The 24240-nt window shown below is 43.4% G+C and overlaps 1 protein-coding gene across 2 annotated transcripts; it reads right to left on the minus strand.

Moving 5' to 3' along the window:
- Nucleotides 1–565: 565 nt before the first annotated feature.
- On the minus strand, nucleotides 566–20426 carry LOC149275582 (sodium/potassium-transporting ATPase subunit alpha-3-like). 2 transcript variants are annotated; one of them, XM_089504552.1, is made up of 23 exons: nucleotides 20408–20426; nucleotides 12187–12227; nucleotides 11836–11895; nucleotides 11513–11716; nucleotides 10977–11090; nucleotides 10597–10731; nucleotides 10245–10362; nucleotides 9700–9968; nucleotides 8121–8319; nucleotides 7768–7877; nucleotides 7450–7584; nucleotides 6256–6448; nucleotides 5925–6100; nucleotides 5459–5595; nucleotides 4791–4941; nucleotides 4355–4523; nucleotides 4085–4239; nucleotides 3810–3933; nucleotides 2408–2553; nucleotides 2177–2307; nucleotides 1846–1947; nucleotides 936–1027; nucleotides 566–594 (listed from the first exon to the last, which is right to left on the minus strand). In XM_089504552.1, the coding sequence occupies exons 2-23, from the start codon at nucleotides 12214–12216 to the stop codon at nucleotides 566–568; spliced, it is 2979 nt and encodes a 992-aa protein (XP_089360678.1). In that variant the 5' UTR covers nucleotides 12217–12227; nucleotides 20408–20426. The 2 variants fall into 2 exon arrangements, with proteins under 2 accessions (XP_089360678.1, XP_089360677.1); XM_089504551.1 differs by lacking the exon at nucleotides 20408–20426 and having other exon boundaries at nucleotides 12187–12303.
- Nucleotides 20427–24240: the final 3814 nt, after the last annotated feature.

Here is a 24240-nt window from a genome sequence, read left to right on the forward strand (position 1 = left end):
ATTCGTGTTCATCCACAGGGATAGCGATCCTCCGGCTCGGGGGCCGCTGCGGATCGCATGTCCCACGAGGCCACAATGGCTTCCATTGCAAACAATCATTTCTTCATTCTTTTTTTTTCTCCCCATTTCGCGTCTTTTATTTAGCTCTTAAATCACTCTTTCTAGTGTCCTCTCTTTCCTTCTCTCTCCCCCTCCTTTTATATTATATCATTAAAAATAAAATAAACATAAAAAAACCCAACAAAGCACAAAAAAAAAAAAAACCTGGTTCTATTTATATTTATATATAATATATATATATTTATAATTTTACAGAAAAAGGAGGGGAGAGAAATGAGTTGAAAAAAGAACCAAAATGGAATCTGGAACAGAAAGCTGGAGAGTGGGTTCTATACCGGACATTGCATTCTTTGTTAACCACTGTTAGTTGATGGGTTTTTTTTTTAGGGAACTTTGTTTGGATTTATTTTTATTTGTTTATTTTTTTTTTATTTTTTTATTTTTCTTTATTCGGGGCAGGGTTAATAGGTCGACGAGGATCCAGGTCTAGGAGATTTCTCGGAACTTAATAGTAAGACTCTTTTTCTACCCAACCTGTAAGATAAAAAAAAAAAAAAAAAAAAAAAAAAAAAAAGCATAGATATTAGTTTATTCGAAAGACGAGAAACCCGCAGCATCGTATTACATAATAACACCCAGGTGAGGGGGGGGGACATAAGCCCCACAAGCCACATCTGGCCCTATAACTATTTGAGAAAGGGGGTAACAAAATGACCGCGTTTAGCGTCGCCCTGGTTTGATCTGGTGAGTTAACCCCCATCGTGGTTGCACAGTGATAACCATAATCCAATATGGCCGATTACTGTCCATCAGTAACCACGTGATTCATCCTGGTCTAGACCTCGTTCTGCCCGGTGGCGCGTTCACGCTCTTACCTCCTGGGTGTCTTCTAAGGATGAGTTTTCGGATCTCATCGTATATAAAGATGAGGAAGCTGTACGGGAAGGCACAGAACCACCAGCTGGGTCTGTAGGAGAGACAGAGATCCAATAGGTTAGTAGATACTCCGGACGTTCTTTCAAACTCGATAGAATAGATTCTGGAGATTTGACCCCAAAACTGGACATGTGCAGGTAGACCAAGAATGGTCTAGGATCGTTTTCGGTTCAGATGAAATTTGGATGGTTTTTCTTTCGTTAAAGAAATTCTTTTATTCTCACCCACAAACTCTCCTCTCTGTCTCTGCCTTCTCCGACAAACATTTTCTTGTCTCCTTTTTTCCCTTTTTCTAATTTCTTTTCTTCTCTCCAGCACTCTTCGGAGTACTGCTGCAACAGGGCGGAGTCTCCAACAAGGGGACAACCTCTTCCCCTATCCAATGGGAGGGAAGGAGGTGGTGCGCGCGGAGGCTCCGCCCTTTTGCGGAAGTACTTTAAAGAAAAATGAAAAAAAGGGAAGAGTGCAGGGGGAAGCGGAGACATGGAAGCAGTAGTCGGAGGAGGCAGGGCGAGAGTAAGTGAGAAAATAAATGTTAAACGAAAATTCAGAGCTTGTTTCATTCTGGCTCTTTGTTTTTGGACATGTGTATGAATTAAACAATATTTTTAAATTTAAAATGTGTTCGAATCTGAATGCAAAACTCTTAAAATTTGCTCTAAATAGGCAGTAGCCAACAAAGATACGTAAAAAGCAGAATGACTAAATCAGTAATTGTCATTATTAAATTATACGCCCTATGCTAGAGTCGGCAGCTAGGACCCGATGCCTCTCCTTATTCCGTTCGCAGATTTGGGGTCATCCGAGTCCGTCGTCATCGCCCATAGGGCATCTGTGCTTGCCACTTACTTTAGAGGGTACATTCTCAACGCAATGTCCATTCCGGGGCAATAAGACAAGAACGCCGCCAGAGCCGTTTCCTCAAACAGACCAAAGATGAGGATCTTATTCCTAGGAGAAATAGGCAAAGTTATGGAATGAGGTCAGGTCATGATACATATTCGTTATTGTCTTGGAATGAGGCGTAGGGATAAGCGCACGAATAGCAAGCAGGTGCCGTTCATAAATACCCTTATATTTTGTGTCCAAGGGCTTAGAAAGCTGAAAAGTTTGCCCCCATAGTCAAACCATCCCTGATTCCCGAGGGCATTTAGTAAAGGGGGGGGTCAGTTTCTCTTACTTCATGCCCTGCTGGAACACAGAATTTCTTCTCGTCTTGCAAATAACGACATCCGCCCACTGCACCACCACAATACTGACGAAGAAGGCCGTGTGGCATGTGAACTCAACAATCTTTCGTTGTTCGTATGTCTGAGGTTGGGGAAGAAAACAGGAATGAAGCTCGCTTGACATTTTCCATTAGCCCAGGACCGCCGCGGCTCTTTGCACGTTGGGCCGTTGGAGAACCTACCCACTGCTGTCCGTAGCTGTCTTCCAGATCATTGCAGGTCCTATCATCCCAGTTTAATCGGATTCCAACCAGATGAGATGGAAGGAAACCATTTTCTGCTAGGATTACGAAATATGCGAAGAAGCCGCCCAGAGCCTGGATCATACCTAAAGACGAGAGGAGAAGAAAAAACTATTAGTGGACAGTGATGGGGATCGGTAAAGGAATAGAGAAAAAGAAGCTTCCGTGTATCTGGCTACATCTATGATGTTCTATGTCACCGTAGCAAAAGTAGTTACCTCTCTATAGAGTGTCTTTAACGCATTGGGACTTTTTTATACAATATTGGTCATTGTCAACATTAGTTTTATCTTAGTTTTATTACCGTATTTGCTCGATTATAAGACGAGGTTTTTTTCAGAGCAAATGCTCTGAAAAATACCCCTCGTCTTATAATCGGGGTCATCTTATAATCAGACCTCAAATAGGTCTGACTATGAGACGACTAAGATCCTCCCGTCTCCCCCCCCGCCCCACTTACCGGTACTTCAGAGTCCCCGGTGTGTAGCCGGGGCAGCGTGTAGATGTCTACACGATCCGCGTAGACAACTTCCGCTGCAGCATGAAGGAGGTGTGGCTAGCAGCGGGGGTTGTCTGCGTCCATCGCGTAGACCTTCCCCGGCTGTCAGAGATCAGAGTTCCCCGCATCTCTGACAGTCGGGGAAGGTCTGCGTGATGGACGCAGACAACCCCCGCTGCTAGCCACGCCTCCTTCCGGCTGCAGCGTAAGTGCGTGGGATCTACACGCTGCCCCAGCTACATGACAGGGAAGTCAGAAGCACCGGTAAGTTTGGGGGGGGTTTAAATGGGGGGCATAAGGCATTTCTGGAGGCAGAGTGCTCTGTGAAATGCCTTTTAATCCCCTTAATGCCACACTGCCTCCAGAAATGCCTTTTTAACCCTCTATACGCCACTCTGCCTCCTGAATGCCTTAAACCTCCCTATATGCTACTCTTCCCCATAATATGCCTTTTAACCCTCTAAATGCCAGAGTGGCATATAGGGGGTCAAAAGGCATATCATGGGGCACAGTGGCATTTAGAGGGTTAAAAGGCATATCATGGGGCACAGTGGCATATAGGGGGTATAAGGCATTTCTGGGGTAGATGTGCATAACTGGGGGACAGGTTGGAAAATAGAAGGAAATAAAACCAAAATATTTTTCTCAATCATAGCTTTTATTAAAAAAAAACAGTTTACATGAATTAACATTTACTGGTAAAACTTTTTTCCTATAGGGTCGTCTTATATTCAGGCTTTTTCTTTTTTCCTAAATTAATATTCAGATTTGGGGGGTCGTCTTATAATCAGGGTCGTCTTATAATCGAGCAAATACGGTATATTTTACTGTATTTTCACCTACCGATTTGCCCGTACGCCATGCTGATCAGCCTCTCGTTGACCAATTTGTCTGTGCGAGGGTTTCTAGGCTGCCTCTTCATGATGTCGCTTTCAGCAGCTTCATAAGCGAGAGAGATAGCAGGAACCTGCAAGGGAAAAAAGATATGTGACATCATAGGTTATCACGAGGATGACATCATACACACCTATCCCTATGATCTTTGTAGACCTGACTGCTTACACAACTATCCCAAAAAAGATATTCCCTCTACCTCCAGGTCTGAGTTTCCTACTCACCATGTCGGTACCCAGATCAATGCACAGGATGGTGATGGTACCCAGAGGCAGTGGGATATTGGCCATGATGAAGAGTAGGAAAGGCGTAATCTCTGGGATGTTACTTGTCAGGGTGTAAGCGATGGACTTCTTTAGGTTGTCGAAGATAAGGCGCCCTGCAAGTTAGTGGGTGGTATCACATGAAACTCCAAATTCGTCCGCAGCACAATATAAATTCTCAGTTGGCCTTTATAGGGTTATATTAATTTACACCTATATTTCTCTGCTTACCTTCTTCCACTCCTGTGACAATGGAAGCAAAATTATCATCCAGGAGAATCATGTCAGCTGCCTGTTTCGAGACATCTGAACCAGCGATACCCATGGCCACCCCAATGTCTGCCTTCTTCAAAGCCGGGGAGTCGTTGACACCATCACCTGTCACTGCAACAATAGCCCCCTAATGGGGCAGGAGCGTTAGAGTGGTTCTGGCAGTAGGCTGGGGTAGCCGTACTGTGATGGGGCATGGACGGCTATCTCTTACAGACTGGTGGGACAAAATATGTAAATTGAAATCAAAGGTCTTAATCTAATCTACAAAATCCACATGCAACCTGTTTGGGTGTTACTGAGGAAGTAAAGATCAATTTATATTAAAATAGTGTTGAGTTTAGCTAAGATTGGGGAGCAGCGCTTTTAAGAAGGACCATGTCAACATCTTCCTTACCTGGCGTTGGCAGCCTTCCACAATGATGAGCTTCTGCTGAGGCGAGGTGCGGGCAAACACAATCTCTGTGTGATTCTGCAGGATCTCGTCCATCTGCTCTGTGCCCATGTCCTTCAAATCTGTCCCGTGAATTACACAGGCCTTGGCATCCCTGACGGGGGGAGAATACAGACAACCACAATGTGGTAAGAGCTGGCAACAGAGACATCGGAGCCATGTTTCCATTACTGGTAAAGGGAAGGTTAATGTCTTTTTCTTCCGCAATGTTTGGATACTCAAGGTCTAATCTTACAATTCTCAAGAAAGACATCGCCAAGAACATTAACCCAGGAGATTTTGGACCTTTATGTATCCCAAATATTATCATTTTTATTTTTAGTAGAGATAGTGTTGGGGGTTTAATAAGTAATTGTGCTAAATTATTAAGTGCAGAATCTTCCTTTTCATGTATTCTAGAGCCTTGAGATTAGAAAGTGGTCCTTAGAAGTCCTAACATTATCAGAAGTCATTAAAACAGTAGCCCAACCATCTACTACAACCAAGTCTTAGGATCCCAACCTGTCTTGGCATCTAGACCATATTATGCTTCGTCATTATACTACTTCTGCACAGCTGTAACACAGTACAGTGCTGTGCTCCCAATCATTTGTCTACCCTGTATGACCTACCTGGGATTCACTTGGCTGACAGGGATATTAAGTCTGGCTGCGATATCCTCCACAGTCTCGTTACCCTCAGAGATAATTCCAACTCCTTTGGCAATAGCTTTGGCTGTAATGGGATGGTCACCAGTTACCATAATCACCTAGAATGAGAAGAACAATCTGATTAGAATTCCCCATTCTTCATGGAATAATTGACAGGCAGCATTAACACAAATCTGGAACTGTTGACCCCAAGATTGCAAAAAAAAAAATAAAAAAAAAAAGGTTGATTTGGGGGTACTGGGAAAAGGACTGTGGGATACCCTAAATTTAAGTGTAAAAGTGGAGAATAAAATGTTTTTTCAGAAATGTTCGGTCCAAATGTAACGTCTACATCTTTGGACATGGGCCTCGGGGACAACCAGGGTCCTCTGATGATAACGAATAGATTATACGACGGTGCAATAATATCCGCCTGTGCCCTCCTCACCTTGATTCCTGCACTTCGGCATTTACCCACGGCGTCTGGCACGGCTGCCCTGGGAGGGTCAATCATGGACATAAGACCAACAAAGCAAAGGTTCTCAGTGCTGAAGTTAAGGTCCTCTGTATCAAAAGCAAAGCCCTTGGGATGCAGCTCCTCGGGGAAGTAATAGTGGCAGAATCCTGTTGGAGAGAAATGCACTGAAGTCACGTGTCCCAGAAACGCAAGCACATTATTATTATTAGCATTATTATTATTATTATTTTTATTAGCATTATTATTATTATAATCTTTTTTTATATACAGCTCCAACAATTTATCTAGCTCTTCAACATACCCAGCACCCTTTCTCCCAGGCCACCCAGTTCCAAGTAGGCATTTTGGAAGGCCTCTTTAAGCTCGTCGTCCAATGGCTGTTCCTTTCCTTGGATTAAAATGGTGGAACAGTTTTCCAGAATCCTCTCTGGGGCTCCCTTCATGACCAGCAGATAGCGGTTATCGTTGGGGTCCTCAGTCTCGTGGATGGATAACTGAGAAAGGTGGTTTGTATATTCATTAAAAGGGAACTAAACTATTCGGTCGAGTAGCATTTGAATAACATCAATAAATCAAGGTTACGCATTTGGATAGTAGAAAAAATACAGATTTGAGAGGCAAATAAATGATTCATGCTGATTTCTTAAATGTTCTTCTAATATAAATACTATTATATATAATATATATATATATACATAATTTCTGACAGCCTACCCTTACAAAGACAATACATGGTGTGATCACCCAGGGGCGTCTATGTTGCTCGGACTAGTCATTGGACTACGCAGAGTTAAAAAGCTTTTATGTCATTTTAAAATGAATGCTAAGAAGGATCAAGCCGGGATCCTGCACCAGCTGTGACTAATCTGCAGGGGGGGATAACAATGAAAGAGGCGGCAGGGGAAGAGAATGGAGAGGTAGGAGCGTAACAGTAAGGGATGTGGATTTGGTGAGAAAGGGGTCTAGTAAGGCTGGGCGAGAACTATCTTGCCAAACAGAAAAGAAGCCGGTCTTTATAATGTAGGCATGACTATTTTAACGTCGTCTTGTGTAAAGTTACAACGTGTGGCATTAAGCCTATACGTTGCCCCTATCGCCATTCCTTGTTGGACAACTGGATGTCCTTGCTTCTTCTCGTTCCCACCATAAAGCTGACAATGCAAGAGCGAGAAATGGTTTCTGGAAAAGTCACATTTCCTTGTACAAGATTGCGGTCAGACTATGTGCTTCACCGAAGGCGTATACTCAAAGTCAGAAGGTCAGGATGGTAGGAGCAGATGAGAGGAGCTAGGATACGAGCCTTCTAATGGCATCAAAAATTCATAGACCGGTTACACTATAGGTACTGCAGTTTATAAGACTAGATGTATTCTTTTTGGTGAAGCTGGAATCGTTTATAAAATTATATAATATTTTCTCACTTTTACGTTTACTCCAACGTATCCACCTCAGGATCCTTTTTCCGTGAAGATCGTTTTGGGAAAGCGTAACTAACCTGATACTTGTTGGTAGAGTTGAATGGAATCTCCGCCACCTTCTTGTTCTTCTCTCTCATGTGTTTCACCGACCCGCAGGACAATTCAATGCACTTTAGGAGAGCAGACTCAGAAGCGTCACCTGCAACGTCCCTCTATGGAAATCAAGACGAGGTTAAGCATTAATATTTAGGCCAAGAGGTTTAATCTTAACATTCCATAACCGAAACCGGAGGACGAAAACGATGCGAGACGACATGCTCTGCGTAACGGCGTATGGCGCGTTATTGGCACATCGTAGCTCATTGCCCGCTCCGTGGATGAGTGACGGCTCTCACCTTCAGTATGGGAATGTTATCGTTTCCTGCTTTGAAGGCGGCGCGGTTGCACAGAGCAGCAATCCGAGCTAAGGCCACCCAAGTAGGAGAACTCTTATCAAATGATGCGCCTAGGAGATAAAGAGACAACGGTTGGTGAGGGAGAAAAAAAGGAGATCGTTCACAGTAATAGACATAGAAGGAAAAAAGGAGATGAGAAGGGAGTACAAACAGGATAAGAAGATACATTTGGTTAATTAAATGGGGAAAACTTTAAGCAAATAAAAAGAATAGACATTATAATTACTTAAAAGGTTCTATAGTGTTATGTTGTGTGAAAGCTGATATTGCTATGTGTGTTATTATTTCTGTACCCGACTGGTCCTCTGTGGTGTCTGCCTCGTGGATCTGGTTGTCGAACCACATGTGGGCCACAGTCATACGGTTCTGTGTGAGGGTCCCGGTCTTGTCAGAGCAGATGGTAGACGTGGATCCCAGCGTCTCCACGGCTTCTAAGTTCTTCACCAGGCAGTTCTTCCGGGCCATGCGCTTGGCAGTCAGAGTCAAACAGACCTGGGAAGGGGAAGAGTAAGCGCGGTAAGTAAAATCCATTGCTGCTTCCACCAGGGTCTCATCCCTTCAAAAACTAACATCGTTCGATGGGCAAGCAGTCAGAAATAGCATTTTTAACTGCCCCTGCCTTTGCACCACGTGAATACCATCAGGACAGGGCTGGAAGTATTCAGCCAGAGGGTATCAAGTTAGCCGAGAGGCCTAGTAACACAGCGAGGAAACAGATTTAGTAGACAACATGGTCGATAGTCATAATCCAGTTCTCTCCAACATATATTCACAATTGACAAATGCATAGAAAAACCACAAAGTGATCCAGTCATGGTGTATATGGGGCGTAAGGTTGGCAACTGGCAAACACAAAATAAGTGCTTATTTCCATCTTGCTTTGACTTTGCGACGAGTTACACTAAAGCATTGGAGATTTTTGGAGAGCTGAGTGTCTGTTGACAAAGTATTTCCGGCGCAATGAAGTGGTCACATAAGAGCTGGGAGATTATACCTGACCTTGGACATCTACACCATTGTATTCTATACAGACATAAATTAGTCGACATCAGATAAGAGCCATTGGGATCACTTAGTCTGCCATTTTCTACCAGTCCTGGTCCTTGGCATTGTCTTACGTTCCCAATGGGTTAAAGTCCCCAAACACCTCTTCCAGTGTATCTACCATAAATCGGAATTTACAAATTGACATAAAAGTTAAGACTTTATGTGTCCTTCCTCATGCTTGACTGTCGCCTCGCTACTGGAATGTGATGAGATAGGGCTACAAAGTATCTGATCCCAAATAATCATTTAGGTTTCCCAATATTTATGAATAAATATGAAACTAGACTAGATGTCATACCTCTGTGGTCAGTAAAGAGTATATAATGCCAATTTCCATGTGATAATATCACACAGCTGCAGACTAGAACACTGCATTGGGAGGCGGGTCCCGCGGGGCTGCGGGCGGGAGCGGGCGGTCAGGCACTGTACCTGCGGGTCCCGGTAATCCCGCGCAGTCCCGCAAGGCCGTCTTCTCGCTGCTCCATAACAGTGTCTCCTATCTTGCCCCGCCCAGGAACAAGGAAGAGTCACGTGATGTGACGTCACTTCCTGTGACTCCGCCTTGTTCCTGGGCGGAGCAAGAGAAGAGACGCTGTGAGGGAACAACTTGCGGGACTGCGCAGGAAATCAGGTAAGGAGGCGGGCGTGATTGGCCACAAATGTGGCGGGAGCGGGCGGGATTGGCCACAAATGTGGCGGGAGCGGAACACCCACATTGCGGGAGCGGGATTAAAAACAGCGGGAGCGGGATTAAAAAAGCGTCCCACGCAGGGCTCTACTGCAGACCCGACATGTAAAGAAGGGGCCTTTGCCCCATATACTCACAGTCACAGTTGCCAGCAGACCTTCCGGGACATTAGCCACGATGATGCCAATAAGGAAGATGACGGCTTCAAGCCAGGAGTATCCCAGAATGAGCGAGAGGATGAAGAAGCTGATTCCCAAGAAGACAGCCACGCCGGTGATAAGTTGAATGAAATGTTCAATCTCTTTGGCAATTGGGGTCTTCCCAACTTCCAGACCAGAAGCCAGGGTGGCAATGCGACCCATCACAGTCCTGTCTCCTGTGGCGACCACCACTCCACGAGCCGTACCTGCAAATTGCCACCAACTCACGTCAGCACCAACTTTACGCACTAACCCCATACTCATTAGCCAGCATTTCCATCGCTGATTACTCTCACAGGCCAGCCAAAGACCTACTGAGGCTCATCAAAAAACTACTGGTCGGCAACATGAATCAGCATGATACCGATTGGTTACGCGTTCTTCAAATTATTATTCCCTCTTCATACATTTTTAATGAAACCGTGATCTGCACTCAGAATACTGCCTGTGTTTGATATAGTTTGTAGTGAAAGAAATGTTACCTTCAACGCAGTTAGTAGAGAAGAAAGCGATATTTCGCGTCTCAAGAGGGTTATCATGAGTGCAATCAGGTGACCTTGTCTGGGGCTCAGATTCACCTGTCAAGGAAGAGTTATCAACCTGGAAGATGACAAATACAAAAGGGGAAATATAAAACAGTTGCCAAACTATTTAAGTCAGGGGTGAATAAAAACATTGAGAACAGATACAGTAATTGTGGAAACCAGCTTGGGTTTCAAAAAGTCAACCACTGGGGCACTTGGTAGCCAGGTCTTGATGATTTATAGAATGTGCGTTCAGGATAGTGTCACAGAGTACATTTTCATATTGGGGTAAGATGTATTAGAACCTCACCTTGCAGCCATGGGCAGATATAATACGAAGGTCGGCTGGCACTCTGTCTCCACCCTTAACTTCTACCAGGTCGCCAACCACAACCTCCTCGGCGTTAAGCTGCATCTTTTCACCTTCACGGATAATCAGGGCTTGCTGTGGAGAGAGAGTGAGAGAGTGAGAGAGTGAGAGAGTGAGAAAAGCCAACAATGAAATGGAGGCATTGGAAGATAAAAGATGGAGAAGGAAAAATGAACAAAGTAGAATAAAATAGGGAATGAAGAAGAGCAGATGAAAGAAGAAGATACAAAATAACCAAGCTGGAGTTCAACAATCCCCTTTCTCCTTCTTTTGTTTTTTCACTTCCCATGCTCATGTTTCTTCGCTCTACCCTTCCTTACCTGGGGCACCATGTTTTTGAAGGATTCCATAATTTTAGAACTTTTGGCCTCCTGATAATAAGAGAAGCAGCCAGTGATAATCACGACCGCAGCAAGGACAATGCCCAGATATAGCTGAAAAGGAAATAAAGGAGACAATGAGACCTGGAGGTTTTACTTCAGCAGTCAGACATTTGAATTAATATATCGCATGGCCTCGGACAGACTAAAGGAATATGGTCCATTCTACCGTCATCCTGTATTCCGTTAATTAGTATGCATTGCCATCCATCCGATAGCATTTTATACATATGATGTGAAATGTAACCTACGTACTGTATCTTGTTTGTTGTGGTTATTCTACATACCATGAAAGGTTGTTAAGTGGTCAGAGTATTGCGATCTAGTGAGTCTGAGAACTAACAAACTTCAAGGTTTGATTATTCTCCAATGTACAATTGGTCAAAGTTGAAGGCCATGCATGTACTGCTCCTTTATATTACTGAATAGGACGTACTATATATATATAAAACTACGTAGCAGGGGTTCAATCTTACATTGTCTCTCGAGGGATCATCTTCTGTGCCAGCCAGGATGCCGTAAGCCAGAAAGCAGAGGATAGCCCCAATCCATAGAAGAATTGAGAATCCTCCAAACAGCTGACGACAAAACTTTATCCACTCGGGTGTTGTGGGGGGTGGCGTGAGTGCATTGGGACCATCTCTAGCCAGAATCTCTGCTGCTTTACTCAGCGTCAACCCCTGAAAAGGCAATAAAGAAGGGGTGAGAGGGCAGACATTCAGGGAGTGGTTGGCAGAGAGTACATTGGCGTGTCTTATTGACTCTGTAGGTACGATTGAGTCAATGCGAGTTCCCTGACCTGCACACAGTCCGTGTTATATTTCCGGCACACTTCCTCCACCGACATTTTGTGCTCCGTCTATGGGCAGAGGGAAAGGAAAATTAAAAAAAAAAAAATGCACAGTCCCTCAGCATTTTGTATCATTCTTTCTGGTTCTTTGGTCACACATCAACCATACTTCATCCTTTATACTGGTCCACTCTGCTTTTCTTAGATGACTGAGGACCAGGAGAAGAGAGACCTACTCTCTAGGTTCAGATAACATGAGACCTATTCTATAGCACCGGTTCTGTAGGACGAGGAGAAGAGACCTATTCTGGAGGACGTTACCATCATAGTCCCATCAATCACATCAAGATCTTCACTTACCATGGCCACCTCTTTCTTGAGTTCGTCCATTTCTTTTTTCTGTATCCCCTTGCCCTTCTTAGGGGATTTGTCATCCTTATTGTCCTGTGTGGTGGCCACGCGATAACTGTCTGACCGGCCGTACTGTGGAAGTAGAAAATTGACATATATAAGTAAGAAATGTCAAAAAGTCTACAATGGGAACCACAAACCAAATAGAGATGAGGAACAAGTAAGACACAGAACCAGCAAAACAAATGAGAATAACAGGTTGACAATGGCGGCAGAAGATACTATGGACTTCTGATCTGCAACTAATTGAAGGATTTGGGTCACTGGCTTTTCTTACAAGTTGGGTCTAAATTCACCAGCCTGCCCACAGCAAATTATCTCCTTGAATCACAGGGAGGCCTAAGCCTTGACCGACCCTCATGATTCAGAAAAATCTACAGGAAGACAATGCAACCAAAACGATCCTCCAAAAAGTAGAGAGCAGCGAGAGCTTTGAGATAACTCCTCAAAAGCAGAATGACCGAGAATAACCAAAACAATTTAAGGGTCTCCATGGTAAGAAAGAAATCAATTAAACCACTCAAAACCACACAAAATTGGGTAAATATTGTAAATGGTCTTAAAAGCCAAAACACACCAGTAAAATAAAACAAACCAGTTATCAGAAACCAATAATTGACGCAAGCTATATCTTCCATAAGCCTGCGATCTCACACGGTTCCTGTCTGTGATATCAACTCTAATGCCCAAAAATTGTAGGTATCCTAGACACGGTGTAAAATTTGGCAACCTGTGATTATTTTATAACTAACTTTCCACATCAATAAGCATCACCACCCACAGTGTGCCAAAAAATTATTAGAATCTTACAGATTAAGGGCCACTGAACTTTTGCTGCATCGAAAACAAAAATTGTTGATAGTCCTGTGTGATTTTGAAAGATACGCACACAAATATTTGCATACCTTAACAGAACTTAATATATTCCAAAACATTTTTATTTTTTTTGTCATTCAGTGAGTCGGGGGGGGGGAGCTCTTTGTCTCTGCACCCACTCTGGGGAGCACTCTAAGACTGAGTCCAGCTATACAACACAGCAGGGATGGAAAAGCACAACTGAAAATGTCTTCCCCCAGCTTCTTCATACAAAAAATTACTTTCAACCAGAAAAATCTATCCACCAAAATGAATTATCATATAAACATTTTTAAAGCACTTTTACAAGGCATTCTTTTGATTGTTAAAATATTTACATTTTCTCCCTTAAGACAATGAGAAGAGGTAACTTTGTAATACGAGGAAGTCTATGGAAAGAATGGTGGACGAAGGGCATCAAAAAAAAAAACAAAAAAAAACATCTTTATATGATGAATTGATAGAGGATGATGAAAAATAGAGATAACTTTTAGAATCTTCCCCGACAATACTTTGAAAGTCAAGCAAGAAAACAATGAATCACCCAAAACAAACAGAATAAAGTAAATGAAGAACGTCATAAAGAAACCTAAACTAACCCCATGATCTTCTGTTCCTCTAATTTAATATATGTGATTTTTGGGGTGATTTATTACTGACCAGTACAAACTATTAGACTAATCCCCAAGGAGCTTCTGTCTTTGAAACATTTACTGTAATCAGATACAATGTTCTAATGCTGGCTTCAATAACATGGCACTTTATATAATATAATTTATGGACCCCTTTATGGATCCTATATTAGATGTATAATCCATCAAGGAACATAGCTTTATATGAAACCTCACATTGGATCCTCTATATGAAGCTTATACCCAACAGGGGAGCCCACTTAGCAGCTCAAGTCACATCCATTCATCTCCACCTAATGTTACACTAATAAGATACATCGATGACTAATTTAGGGAAAATCAGGCACTTACTGGTAATAGAGATATGAAGATGGAAAATTAATTTTATTTACTTGTCCATCGTATGCTTACTGAGGTTAGTGAATGAATCTCAAACCACACAGTTTAATTATCATCCACGCAGACCACAGATAGTTTAATTATGTGGCCTTAATTGGTGGTTATTAGATCAGACCAGGAGCTTTCCCATCTAGAATTATTATCGATTTTTCGAGATGAACTCGGCTTGGGCGATAAACTGAGCAATAACCGACACTTATAACCATAACTGAAACCCAGGTATGAAGCCACTAACGTCTATGATATCTATAATATGTACGACAGAGCACGATCGCCTATAAGAACAACGGAGTCTTTGTGGCTAAAATGTTCCGATTTCCTATTTGGTGACATTTAGGTGAAGTTGTCCAAAGGAAATTGATCCATTTTGAGAGTTGACAGCTTGAGCTGAGAAAGGAATTTTATTATTGGCAATAAAAAATGGAAAAAATAGAATTAATTTTGGGTCAAATTAGAAATTTGGGTCAGATTTACTTGATTTCCAACATTGATCTTATTTGGGTTCTCGCCCTTTGCTCGGTGGATTACATGATCCTTTTATATTGGGACCTTATTTAGCAGTTGGAGAATTCCAAGATGTATTGATAGGTGTCGGACAACAATTGTATTTGAATATCTGTTTGAGACATTTCGGAATATGTTGATTTTGTGAAATTTGTTCTGTCACTTTGTATATTTGGCCTTGAACACCACAATTAGATTCTAAATTGGTAAATAGATGATGTGCCTGAAAGGGGTTAATAACGAAACTCAATTTCTCCCTGAGAGCAGCAGAACCAGAAAGAAAATCAACATCCTAAAATGGCGCTGGGTGAAAAACCAAGCCACGGACGAATAGGCAGGAGAGACGCAGCGATGGCTTCCCCTCCCTCTCCTGCCCCACCGTACCTCTCCATGAACATGTCCTCTCCTCTCCCTGCAACCTCTATCCTCGGTCCTGCTTCCTCCACCCAACTATCTATCTAAGGCTGTTAGATGATTATAAATTATTTTCATTATTACTCAATGCTTTCACGCTCTCTCCCCTCCTCACTCTGTTCTCCTTTTTTTCCCCCTTTCTCTCCTTCTCTCTCACTCCTCTTTACTCCCTCATCCCCCTGCTTTCTTTTCTCCTTCCCATCCCAACCCCTCTATCTCTCCAATTATCTCTTCTCTTCGCTCTGCTGTCATTATCGTTGTTCATCTCCACCTGCCCCAAAGCCCGGCCAACCCTCTCATTGTCTGTCTCGCTTCTATTCCAATGACACCACCTAATCCCCTTATTCCAATCAACATTTTATTATTCTCTATCTGCTTCTATTAAACGTTTCTGTATTTTCTTGAAAAACAGGACTATACAGAATAAAAAAAAAAAAAGACAAAAAAAAAATATAAAGCATCCCCGCCCTCTCTGTCTCTGTCACATTTAACCTTGCTCACGATAATCTTATAATGACCTTGCCTTTACAGCACTGCGGGAGAAGCCGGAGCGAGAGGAAGTCCTCTGGATCTGAGCCAATACTGCAGTAACCGGATCCCGCTGTCCACATGCTGTGACCACTGAAGCACGCAGAGAGCACGGGTGACAGTAGCAGGTTCCCCCAGTTATAATGACACGGAATCCCTATTTACAGCACACTATGTGCAGGTGACCACCTGTCACCTACTCATTTATTAATGTCTGGACAAGCGACGTAACCATTGTACTTTAATTGATACAATGCTCGACCTTTCTGCGTCTGACCACGCGCAACTCTGATTCAAGCATCATATAACCCTGGTGATGTAAGAGGCTATCTGTACTTTTACACTCATGTTCCAGGGTGTTTTCCGAATTTAGTTGAAAAGTTACCTGTAGAATCCAAGATTGCAGCTCAAAACCAAACTCTTCCCCCCAAAATAGCATAGTGCCTTATTTCTTTAACACGCTGGCAGATTTCTTAACAACGGACAAGTAACCGGGAAATAATAAAGCTAATAAATGCAACGTTTTCCGAATAAAATATATCCTCAACCAAGGGGTTTTTGTACATACCCCTATATAAATACATACCCCGTATAAATGTATTATTTAGGTTTGAGGAAGACGTGAGGATTATGTAGTGTTAAGGTTAGCATTGGAACTTCACCTCTAAAGACAGTATGGACATACACCTGGGATGTAAGGTGATTATCTTGTCTGACCTTCATCTTGGTATCCAAGAACCAAAGAATTATCTCCCCCACCCTAAAAAGATCTCACACCTAATTCTAAACCTCAAAACGGAATGATCAGCTCAATGCTGCAAAGTTCCAACTTTTCCACCCCAATAGTCATCAGAACCTATTAGCTCCATATGCAATTTAACCTCAATCTACTCTAATACCAACATCCATAGTAAGTATAGACACAACAATGTCTAGTATGGATCATAATTCCATGGATAAGGCTCAGAGTCAATTGGTGAGGACCTTAAATCCAACTCTCGATAGAGACATCTCTTGAACATTAGGGTTCGATTTCCAAACAACAGACAATGACATGTTTTCCAGAACATTCAAAACAGATTTTGGGAGTGACTTTGTGTCATTGATTATGGATCATGCCTTTCTAAAGAGAAGTAATAAACACCTAGGATGGGCGTCCCTGGCACAGAATTACTGTCCCGGAAGGCACACTGCCCACCCCAAGAGTTAGCCTCAATCTGGTGCCCAACACCAAATGATATCCTTAACAAACAACAATGACCCTAAACAATGCACTCAACAGACACATCATCCCTTCAAACTCTTGGCTCTGACATTGATAAAATAACCCTCTACAACAAGCAGTAATAATATCATCCGATGTACTTTGCCCCGTGCAAATTTGTCTTCTTAATGATCCTGATTGGACTCCTCAAAACAGAACCATCTGTTCCCTACAGCCAAACACAATGTTTGCGTTTTGTATAATGGAATCATCTACTCAACAAGAAGACACAAGCTTCTCAATGTTTCCTCCATACCTACCAGCAAATAGTCAACCCCCTTATAGCCAAACCGTGTTTACCTATATTACACCTATACAGCATCAACTACTCAATGGCCTTCTCAACAAGTGGTAAATGATGACCCCCATTTTGGTTGACCACATGGTTGACGTTCATTAAGTTATCACCCGGTGCAAAGATTCCTCAAAACCAACCACAGGATTATCACCTAATTCACAAGAAACAAATCAACACCAATGAAGATTTCATCCCAAAATAGTCTACCCAGCAGCCGTCCATTTCAATGACCCCAGTCCTTAAGAAGGAGGATTCCTCTGCATACTCAGAACTGTCCAAGTTTTAAAAACTATAGGGCTATATTTTTATAAATTATCTCAACCCACCTGTTTTGAGGAAAAAATGATATTTGGATATAGATACTGATGTAAACCACTTCTAATTCCCTGTTGCTGGTAGTAGTTAAGTGGAACATCCTCCCAGCAGCAGTGGTATAGGTTAATACAGTGAGGGGATTTAAAGACGCATTGGCTCCTGAATCTAAGATGAGACCAATGACTGATTTAGGTTTGAGGCTTTACAGCAGGAGAAACGAGTGACTAGACGGGCCAAATAGGGCCGATCTGTTGGAAAATTCTATGTTAAAATATAGGTATGCGGAGGTGTGGGCCATCTGTAATGGGTATATATTAAATAAATATAATAATATATACAAAGTAAGAATGATTATCCAATCAGATCAAAAGATATCATCATCTTAAAAAATGTGGGTTAAGAGGCCATGTTCTATTCAACCTGGAACACTTAATCTTATTCTAAACGTAACACCAGCGTACACAAGGCCTCATCTTACTTGTTGGTCTCTTCTATTGTGTATTTTTACACAAAAGTGTAATACAAGCTAAAAATCTGATACATACAGAAGACCAGGTCAGGTGCTTTGGCCCAAGATGGCACCACACTCTGTAGTAACCTTGGATAATTTAAGGTTATTCTCACAATGCCTTCAATAAATGTACTTTTCCCCCATTGTGTGTCCACCCCGGGGATGATGGTGGGTATAGTTCCATTCTTTAACCCCTTCTTTACCGGGGGTACCCAAAAACCTAGAACCTGACGTTCCATGCCACCACGATATGTTTTCTGGCACATGTTCTCATGACGGTATGGAACGTCAAGAAGGTTTGAAGAAATTAAAGTCTTTATAGTTAATACTGAGTACCTAGCAGGCTTCGGCAGGTCTCAGAACGGGTGCTGGGGGTGAGGACCTAGACTACAGTTGAGCCAACTCCTCGCTCCTGTTGCCCGGACACCAACTTTGCCAAACAACCCAGCCGGCACCCATCGTGCATCTTCACCATCGTGCCCTAAAACTCTACATACTGAGCCATTAACGTCTCCCTATAACTCTATAATTACCCCATATAATTCTCCCACCCCTGACCATTCTCTGTCACCCCTGTTGATTCATGTTACGCGTTTGTTAGTAGAATGCCCCACTTGAATACCTAGCGGCCCCATACACAGGGGAGAAGGTCTTCTCCTAGAAATGCCTTTCCATATAGCATACCGCTATAACGTCCACCTCTCCATATAACACCCTATATTCCCTGACACAACCTGACTAGAGGGTCAGAGGCTGAGATGGAATGGAAGGAGGTTTTACTTTACTGATAGGGTGTTGGATACATGGAATCGCCTCCCAGTAGAAGTGGTAATAATACAGTGAGGGAGTTTCAACATGCATGGGATGGCACGAAAAGTCAATTGTTCATCAGCCTCGAAGATCAATGGGAGGTTTATGGAAAAAGCCAAGGAAGGGGCTACAGATCAATTAAAGTCCACTTCAAGGAGCTCGTTATCTGCTGCCAGGGAAGGGATTACTGAAGGGAGTGACAATTGATGAGATATCTGGAGAAGCCGCTGCTCCGTCTTCTCCTTGATCGTACGATCTATCGTTTTATTTGGTGGAGGCCGTAGCAATGCATTATGGTGCGTGACTTTGTGAAGGTTACGGGGCTCTGTCGCTTCTTACAGTCACGCGTATCAGACGTTTTAAAGTTCTGCCATTTTGTATTCTGTTCTAATTTAAAATATTCAATTCTGTTGATCGTTAAAAAAAAAAAAAAAACCTCACATGATGCATAATGACCTCAGAAAGATGCCCTGCCTACGTAATGAGGTCATAACTTTCAAGTAGGGACACAAATTTTCATTCCAAGCTGAGGATAAACAACGTTAAAACTACCCATCCAAAAAAAAAAAAAGACAATCATGCTTATCCAGATAGGATGATGGGAGTTGTAGTCCACAGCCGAGACTGGTAATTACTATACATTAACCCTATGTGAGCCAACGAGCAAAGGGGTGACATTAAATGTGTCTACATGCTCCCGTTGTACAGCGCTACGGAATATGATGGCGCTATATAAAACAATAACATGCAATGAGTGCACAAGTGGGGTGTCTAGTTCATATGCAAATAATCAATGAATGGCAGTTACAGCAGCAAAAGGGTTAAGCCTAAAAATCACAGTTACTACAGGCACAGCGGAGCCTCTTATACAGCGGAAGGGCAGCCATCTTGGGATTCTGTCAGCAAAATGACCGCCTCTCTGTCTTTTACCTATTTGCCCTCCACATCGTCTTTCAAAGCTTTATGTATGTTTCCTCCCCCCAGCGTCTCCTTCGACACCCAACAATCGCTCCCTCGCTGTATCCATCTTCAACCTCCTTTTCATCTCTACCCACTCCCAGCCTCCATTTTGTCTCCCACTCTTTTCCCTCCTCATCCTCACACCTTTGCTATGTATTTTTCCTCCCCATGTCTTTAACATACCCCGCAGTTACCTGATTATCTCAACCCCGTATCTGTCTTTGATACACTGTCTCACGAATCATTGGATTTTGTTTCTGATCGGGGTCACCTTCACCAATCAGACATAATTTCAATTCTTTTACCTCCAATATTTTTTTCTGCCCCCAACCTCTTTTTTTGCCCCTTTCTCTCATCATTTGTCCTCTCTCCCCCACCTCATTGTTTGTACCTCACCCTGCTTCCATACCCTACCAGTATCCTAATTCTTCAATAGCACCCAACTGCCTTGAGGATCATTTGCATCAGAATTCCCCAACCTTCCACCGCTCCTGTACCAAACTCCATTACATTTTTCCTCCCTATTCATCTTTCCTCATTCTTTTCTCCTTTCCTTTTATCGCTCTTCCATTTGACGTCTCTCCCTTTGATCTCTTGCCTCATTCAAAACGGAGTTATTGCTTCGGACCCCCTCCTCCCGGCTAGTGTGGGGATTATCCACTCTTACATCCGTGCCATATGTCTCTCCCTCCAACCACCCTCCCCATTACTCCCAGTACAGCCCAGTCTCCTGGGGGAGGGGGGGGGGATTTCAGAGCCTGCGCCGAACGAGATAAAAACCTTACATAAAACACACACCGGCATATGGGTCACAATATGCTGTGTATATGTGACTCTATACGGGTATTGTATACAGTGGCCGGGGGGCGTTTGTGTTGTTATAGTATATATATATATATATATATATATATATATATACATACACACACACTATACCATATATATATATAATTGTTTTGTATTAATGGGGGCGCAGTGGCAAAGCGTATCGGTGGCCATGCATTGTGACCTTGAGGATGACATCATACACAGGGTCTGAAGCATGTAATATTTCATCACATGTTTAAGCAGCCGGTCGCCACTTATCGCAATATTTAGCAGACATGCCCTTCAAATCGTATCTAATAAACCAAATACAATTATGTCATCTACTTCAACACCAACAAGCATCTTGATCCAATCATTAAGCAGTTTCTTGGCCCTCCAATCAGGAATCGCATTTATAGCTAAAATATAACATTCCAACCGACAAAGGGTTAAATCGTTCCAATCTCTTCTGCCCTATTCTGGATGACCCCGCAGAGGCCTGCTCTGGTTTGAGATGGGGCATGAAGCAGCTGGCAATAAAGATATCAACACCTATAAGTGTATCAATCTGTCTGTAGGAAGGGGTTAATTCCTTGATTACATTTTTTTTTTTCCATTTTGTTCTCAGGGAAATAATTCCCCACCGTGTAAACCGCCAGCAGTTGGGATTCCGCCCTTCTGCTTTAAATCCTCGGAGAATTAATTAAAACATTAACTCATTCGTACGCCGGTTGCCCCGTGTGACAGCGCAGGGGCAGATAGGAAGGGGTATATTGCAGGAGGGGGGAGGTCTGCAGATCACTGCGCCAAATTTCTCCTTGACCTTCAGGTGCCCTTCTCGGCATACTGCCTCAGCTAACATGGGGACTTGCCCCTGTGCCTCGTTGCCCCAGATCCCCTTCTATTCTCACATTATATACTGATTTATTTTGCCTATACCCTATCATAGGGTTAATTATTTAATTTGCCTCTAAGCCCAGGGGAAGGATGAGGTTTTAGCAGTTCTTCGCTCCCTCTCCTCTCCCAGGTGTCCCTCCCTTATCTGGTCTCTTCCCACCCCTTTGCCTCACCTTCCTTATCTCCCCCAACATCTCTCCATCCTTCCTCCTGCATCCCTACCCATTCTGCCCCTTCCGTCTCCCTCTGAAGAATGATCTCATCTCATCCTCTTTCCTTTCCAACCCTCCCTTCCCTCGTACAACGACAGACAGGCAGACACCGCAGTGCGCCGCGCACACAATTATCCACCAGCAAAATCGCCCTGGGGCTCTTTAACCCTTAGTCGCCCAATCAGCCCTATACAGAGTTGCCCTATGGAGGTCACCTTCTAACCCGTTGGAAGGCAGAGCGTTATATAAGACAACGCAGAGCCATATTAACCCGTTGGCTTGTAAAGGCTTTTAGGGCATTGAAGGGCGTCTGTTCATGGAGAGCTGAAGGTGCCGCAAGCAGGCTTTGTTCAGGACCAAGGACAGAGGACCCAGGCTGTGAATGCGGTAGATGTCATGGGGACCTGTTCAGGACCATGGACAGCTGCGGTAGATGTCATGGGGACCTGTTCAGGACCATGGACAGCTGCGGTAGATGTCATGGGGACCTGTTCAGGACCATAGACAGCTGCGGTAGATGTCATGGGGACCTGTTCAGGACCATAGACAGCTGCGGTAGATGTCATGGGGACCTGTTCAGGACCATAGACAGCTGTGGTAGATGTCATTGGGACCAGTTCAGGACCATGGACAGCTGCACATTATCACACAGGGAATGTTACCAACCCTTTGTAGTTACAAAGACTCACATTCAGGGTCTGTTAAGATTCATACTCACCCCCATGTCTTTTTTCCAGGCAGGGAACAGATGTGGCCGGAATCCTCCTCAGGGAAGTGGTGGGACAGAGACCTGAGCCCCAGAGAGGTGGGAAGGAGACAGAGAGAGAAAGAAAAAAGAAAGAGGGGAAGAGAGAAAAAAGAGAGAGGAGGAGAGGTAGAGGCAGCTGACGATGAACAGGAATCAGCTCTGTGCTCAGGGAGGCTGCTGTCCTCTCACATCCCTCCCGCTCCCTCTCTCTCCCCTCCTCTCACACCGTTGGCTCCTCATATGCTGCAGTCACATAAACCACGCCTTTAGGAGCTTCCCAGCCAATCACAGGCTGCTGCTCACCCTCCCCACATCTCCCAATGCTGCTCCCTCCCCTTTTATTGCAGCTGTTACCTTCTTGAAGGTGAGTGTAAGTGTGAGTGAGTGTGTGAGGGAGTGAGAGAGTCTGTGGGTAACCGGGTGTCTGTGGCATTGGGGTGTGGGCCAGTGTGAGCCCCCCCCCTCACGGCGGGGGTATTAGTTAATGTATTAATGGATGAAATATTGAAAGTTCTCATTGTGTGTTTCTGAATGTGCAGGGGTGTGTGAGCACGAGTGTGGCGGGTTTAACACAAACGAAAAAGTGCGCATTCTATATATATTCTATATAGTGCGCATTCTCTCTCTCTATATATATATATACACACACATACATACATACACACGTCTGTGTGTTGTGACCGTCGTTCACAAGCTAGTGAAATTGCGAAGTCACTATTTTCTTTGTGATACAAGAAAAACACTAGAAAGTTACAAAATTCTCACAACCACATTCTACACAAACACGGAAACACGGGCATTTTTTATTTTATCGGTGCGCAGGACTCCCCGTGGTCGATTCTTTTTTGTTCAAATTAGTTATTTCGGAAGCAAAGCGTATCTGTAGCAGGAGTAATATGCGCACGTACTTTCTAAAATGTTTTAAATGGTCGTGCACATTATTCCTGATAATGAAATGGGCTTCGTTGTATAGATTTGGAGATTATAAAGACACAATCATAATATTTAATTTTATAAACAACTATTTTTTTAATACTTAAGCACTTTTAGAATTTTGGGAAACCCTCGGATTTCTGAGGATTCTATAAAACGCATACATTGATGAATGCAATTGTTAATAATTCTGAGATAACCGCAAAATCTAGCGCTCTCTGTAACGTGCTGTACTCTCTAAAATACTCAACACACTTTAATGCCGCAACTCTCTAAATTAGACACAGAACTTTCTACAACGCAGGCAGCACAGTACAGTTCTGAGACTCTTATGGGCTCTCGCTACGGCTGAAAAGGTAGTGCAGACGTGGCGCCTAGAGAGAGGTACCAGCCTCCACCACCCGTGAGACCCACAAAAGGACAATTATAGACGGGGGGGGGGTGGGTTGTTGGTTCTCTGCGTCAGAGAAAACGTTCCTCACCCTATGCTTAGGCTTACACCGCGTAATGGAAACCTTGCGGGATACGGGTAGATGTAAATCCCAAATTGCTGTGTTGTTTATCAGCCACCGGTCGACCCCCCCCGGCTAACTACGATTCCCAAGATCCCTGCCATGATAGGAATAGTTCAGGAAAGACCAAGGGATCTCGGCATGTCCGGCTTGGAGGAAAAAAGAGGGCAGATGTGCTAGAAACATTTAAATACACAAAGTACGGGAGGGGAGATTAGTTTTAAGGAGAAGGCTAAGATGTAATGTAAGGTATGGTACATAGAGTGGTACATAAGTGGAACAGCCTCCCAGCAGAAGTGGTAGAGGGTAATACAGTGAGGGGATTTAAACACGCGTGGGATAGACATACGGCTCCTGAATCTAAGACGAGACCAACGACTGATGAAGGCTTGAGTCTTTACAGC

This window comes from Sceloporus occidentalis, unplaced genomic scaffold, assembly GCF_023333645.1.
Source record: "Sceloporus occidentalis isolate IW3139 unplaced genomic scaffold, rSceOcc1.0.p SCAF_279, whole genome shotgun sequence".
NCBI lineage: Eukaryota > Metazoa > Chordata > Lepidosauria > Squamata > Phrynosomatidae > Sceloporus > Sceloporus occidentalis.

Bases quoted from the DNA above. Each gene is read 5' to 3' on its own strand.
- LOC149275582 (XM_089504552.1), bottom strand. From the start codon at position 12,216: ATGGACGAACTCAAGAAAGAGGTGGCCATG. The intron at 10,363-10,596 runs GTGAGGTTCTAA...GTCATCTTCCAG, and splicing joins TATCTGCCCATGGCTGCAAG to GTTGATAACTCTTCCTTGAC. The intron at 7,878-8,120 runs GTACAGAAATAA...TTTATCTCCTAG, and splicing joins CACCACAGAGGACCAGTCGG to GCGCATCATTTGATAAGAGT.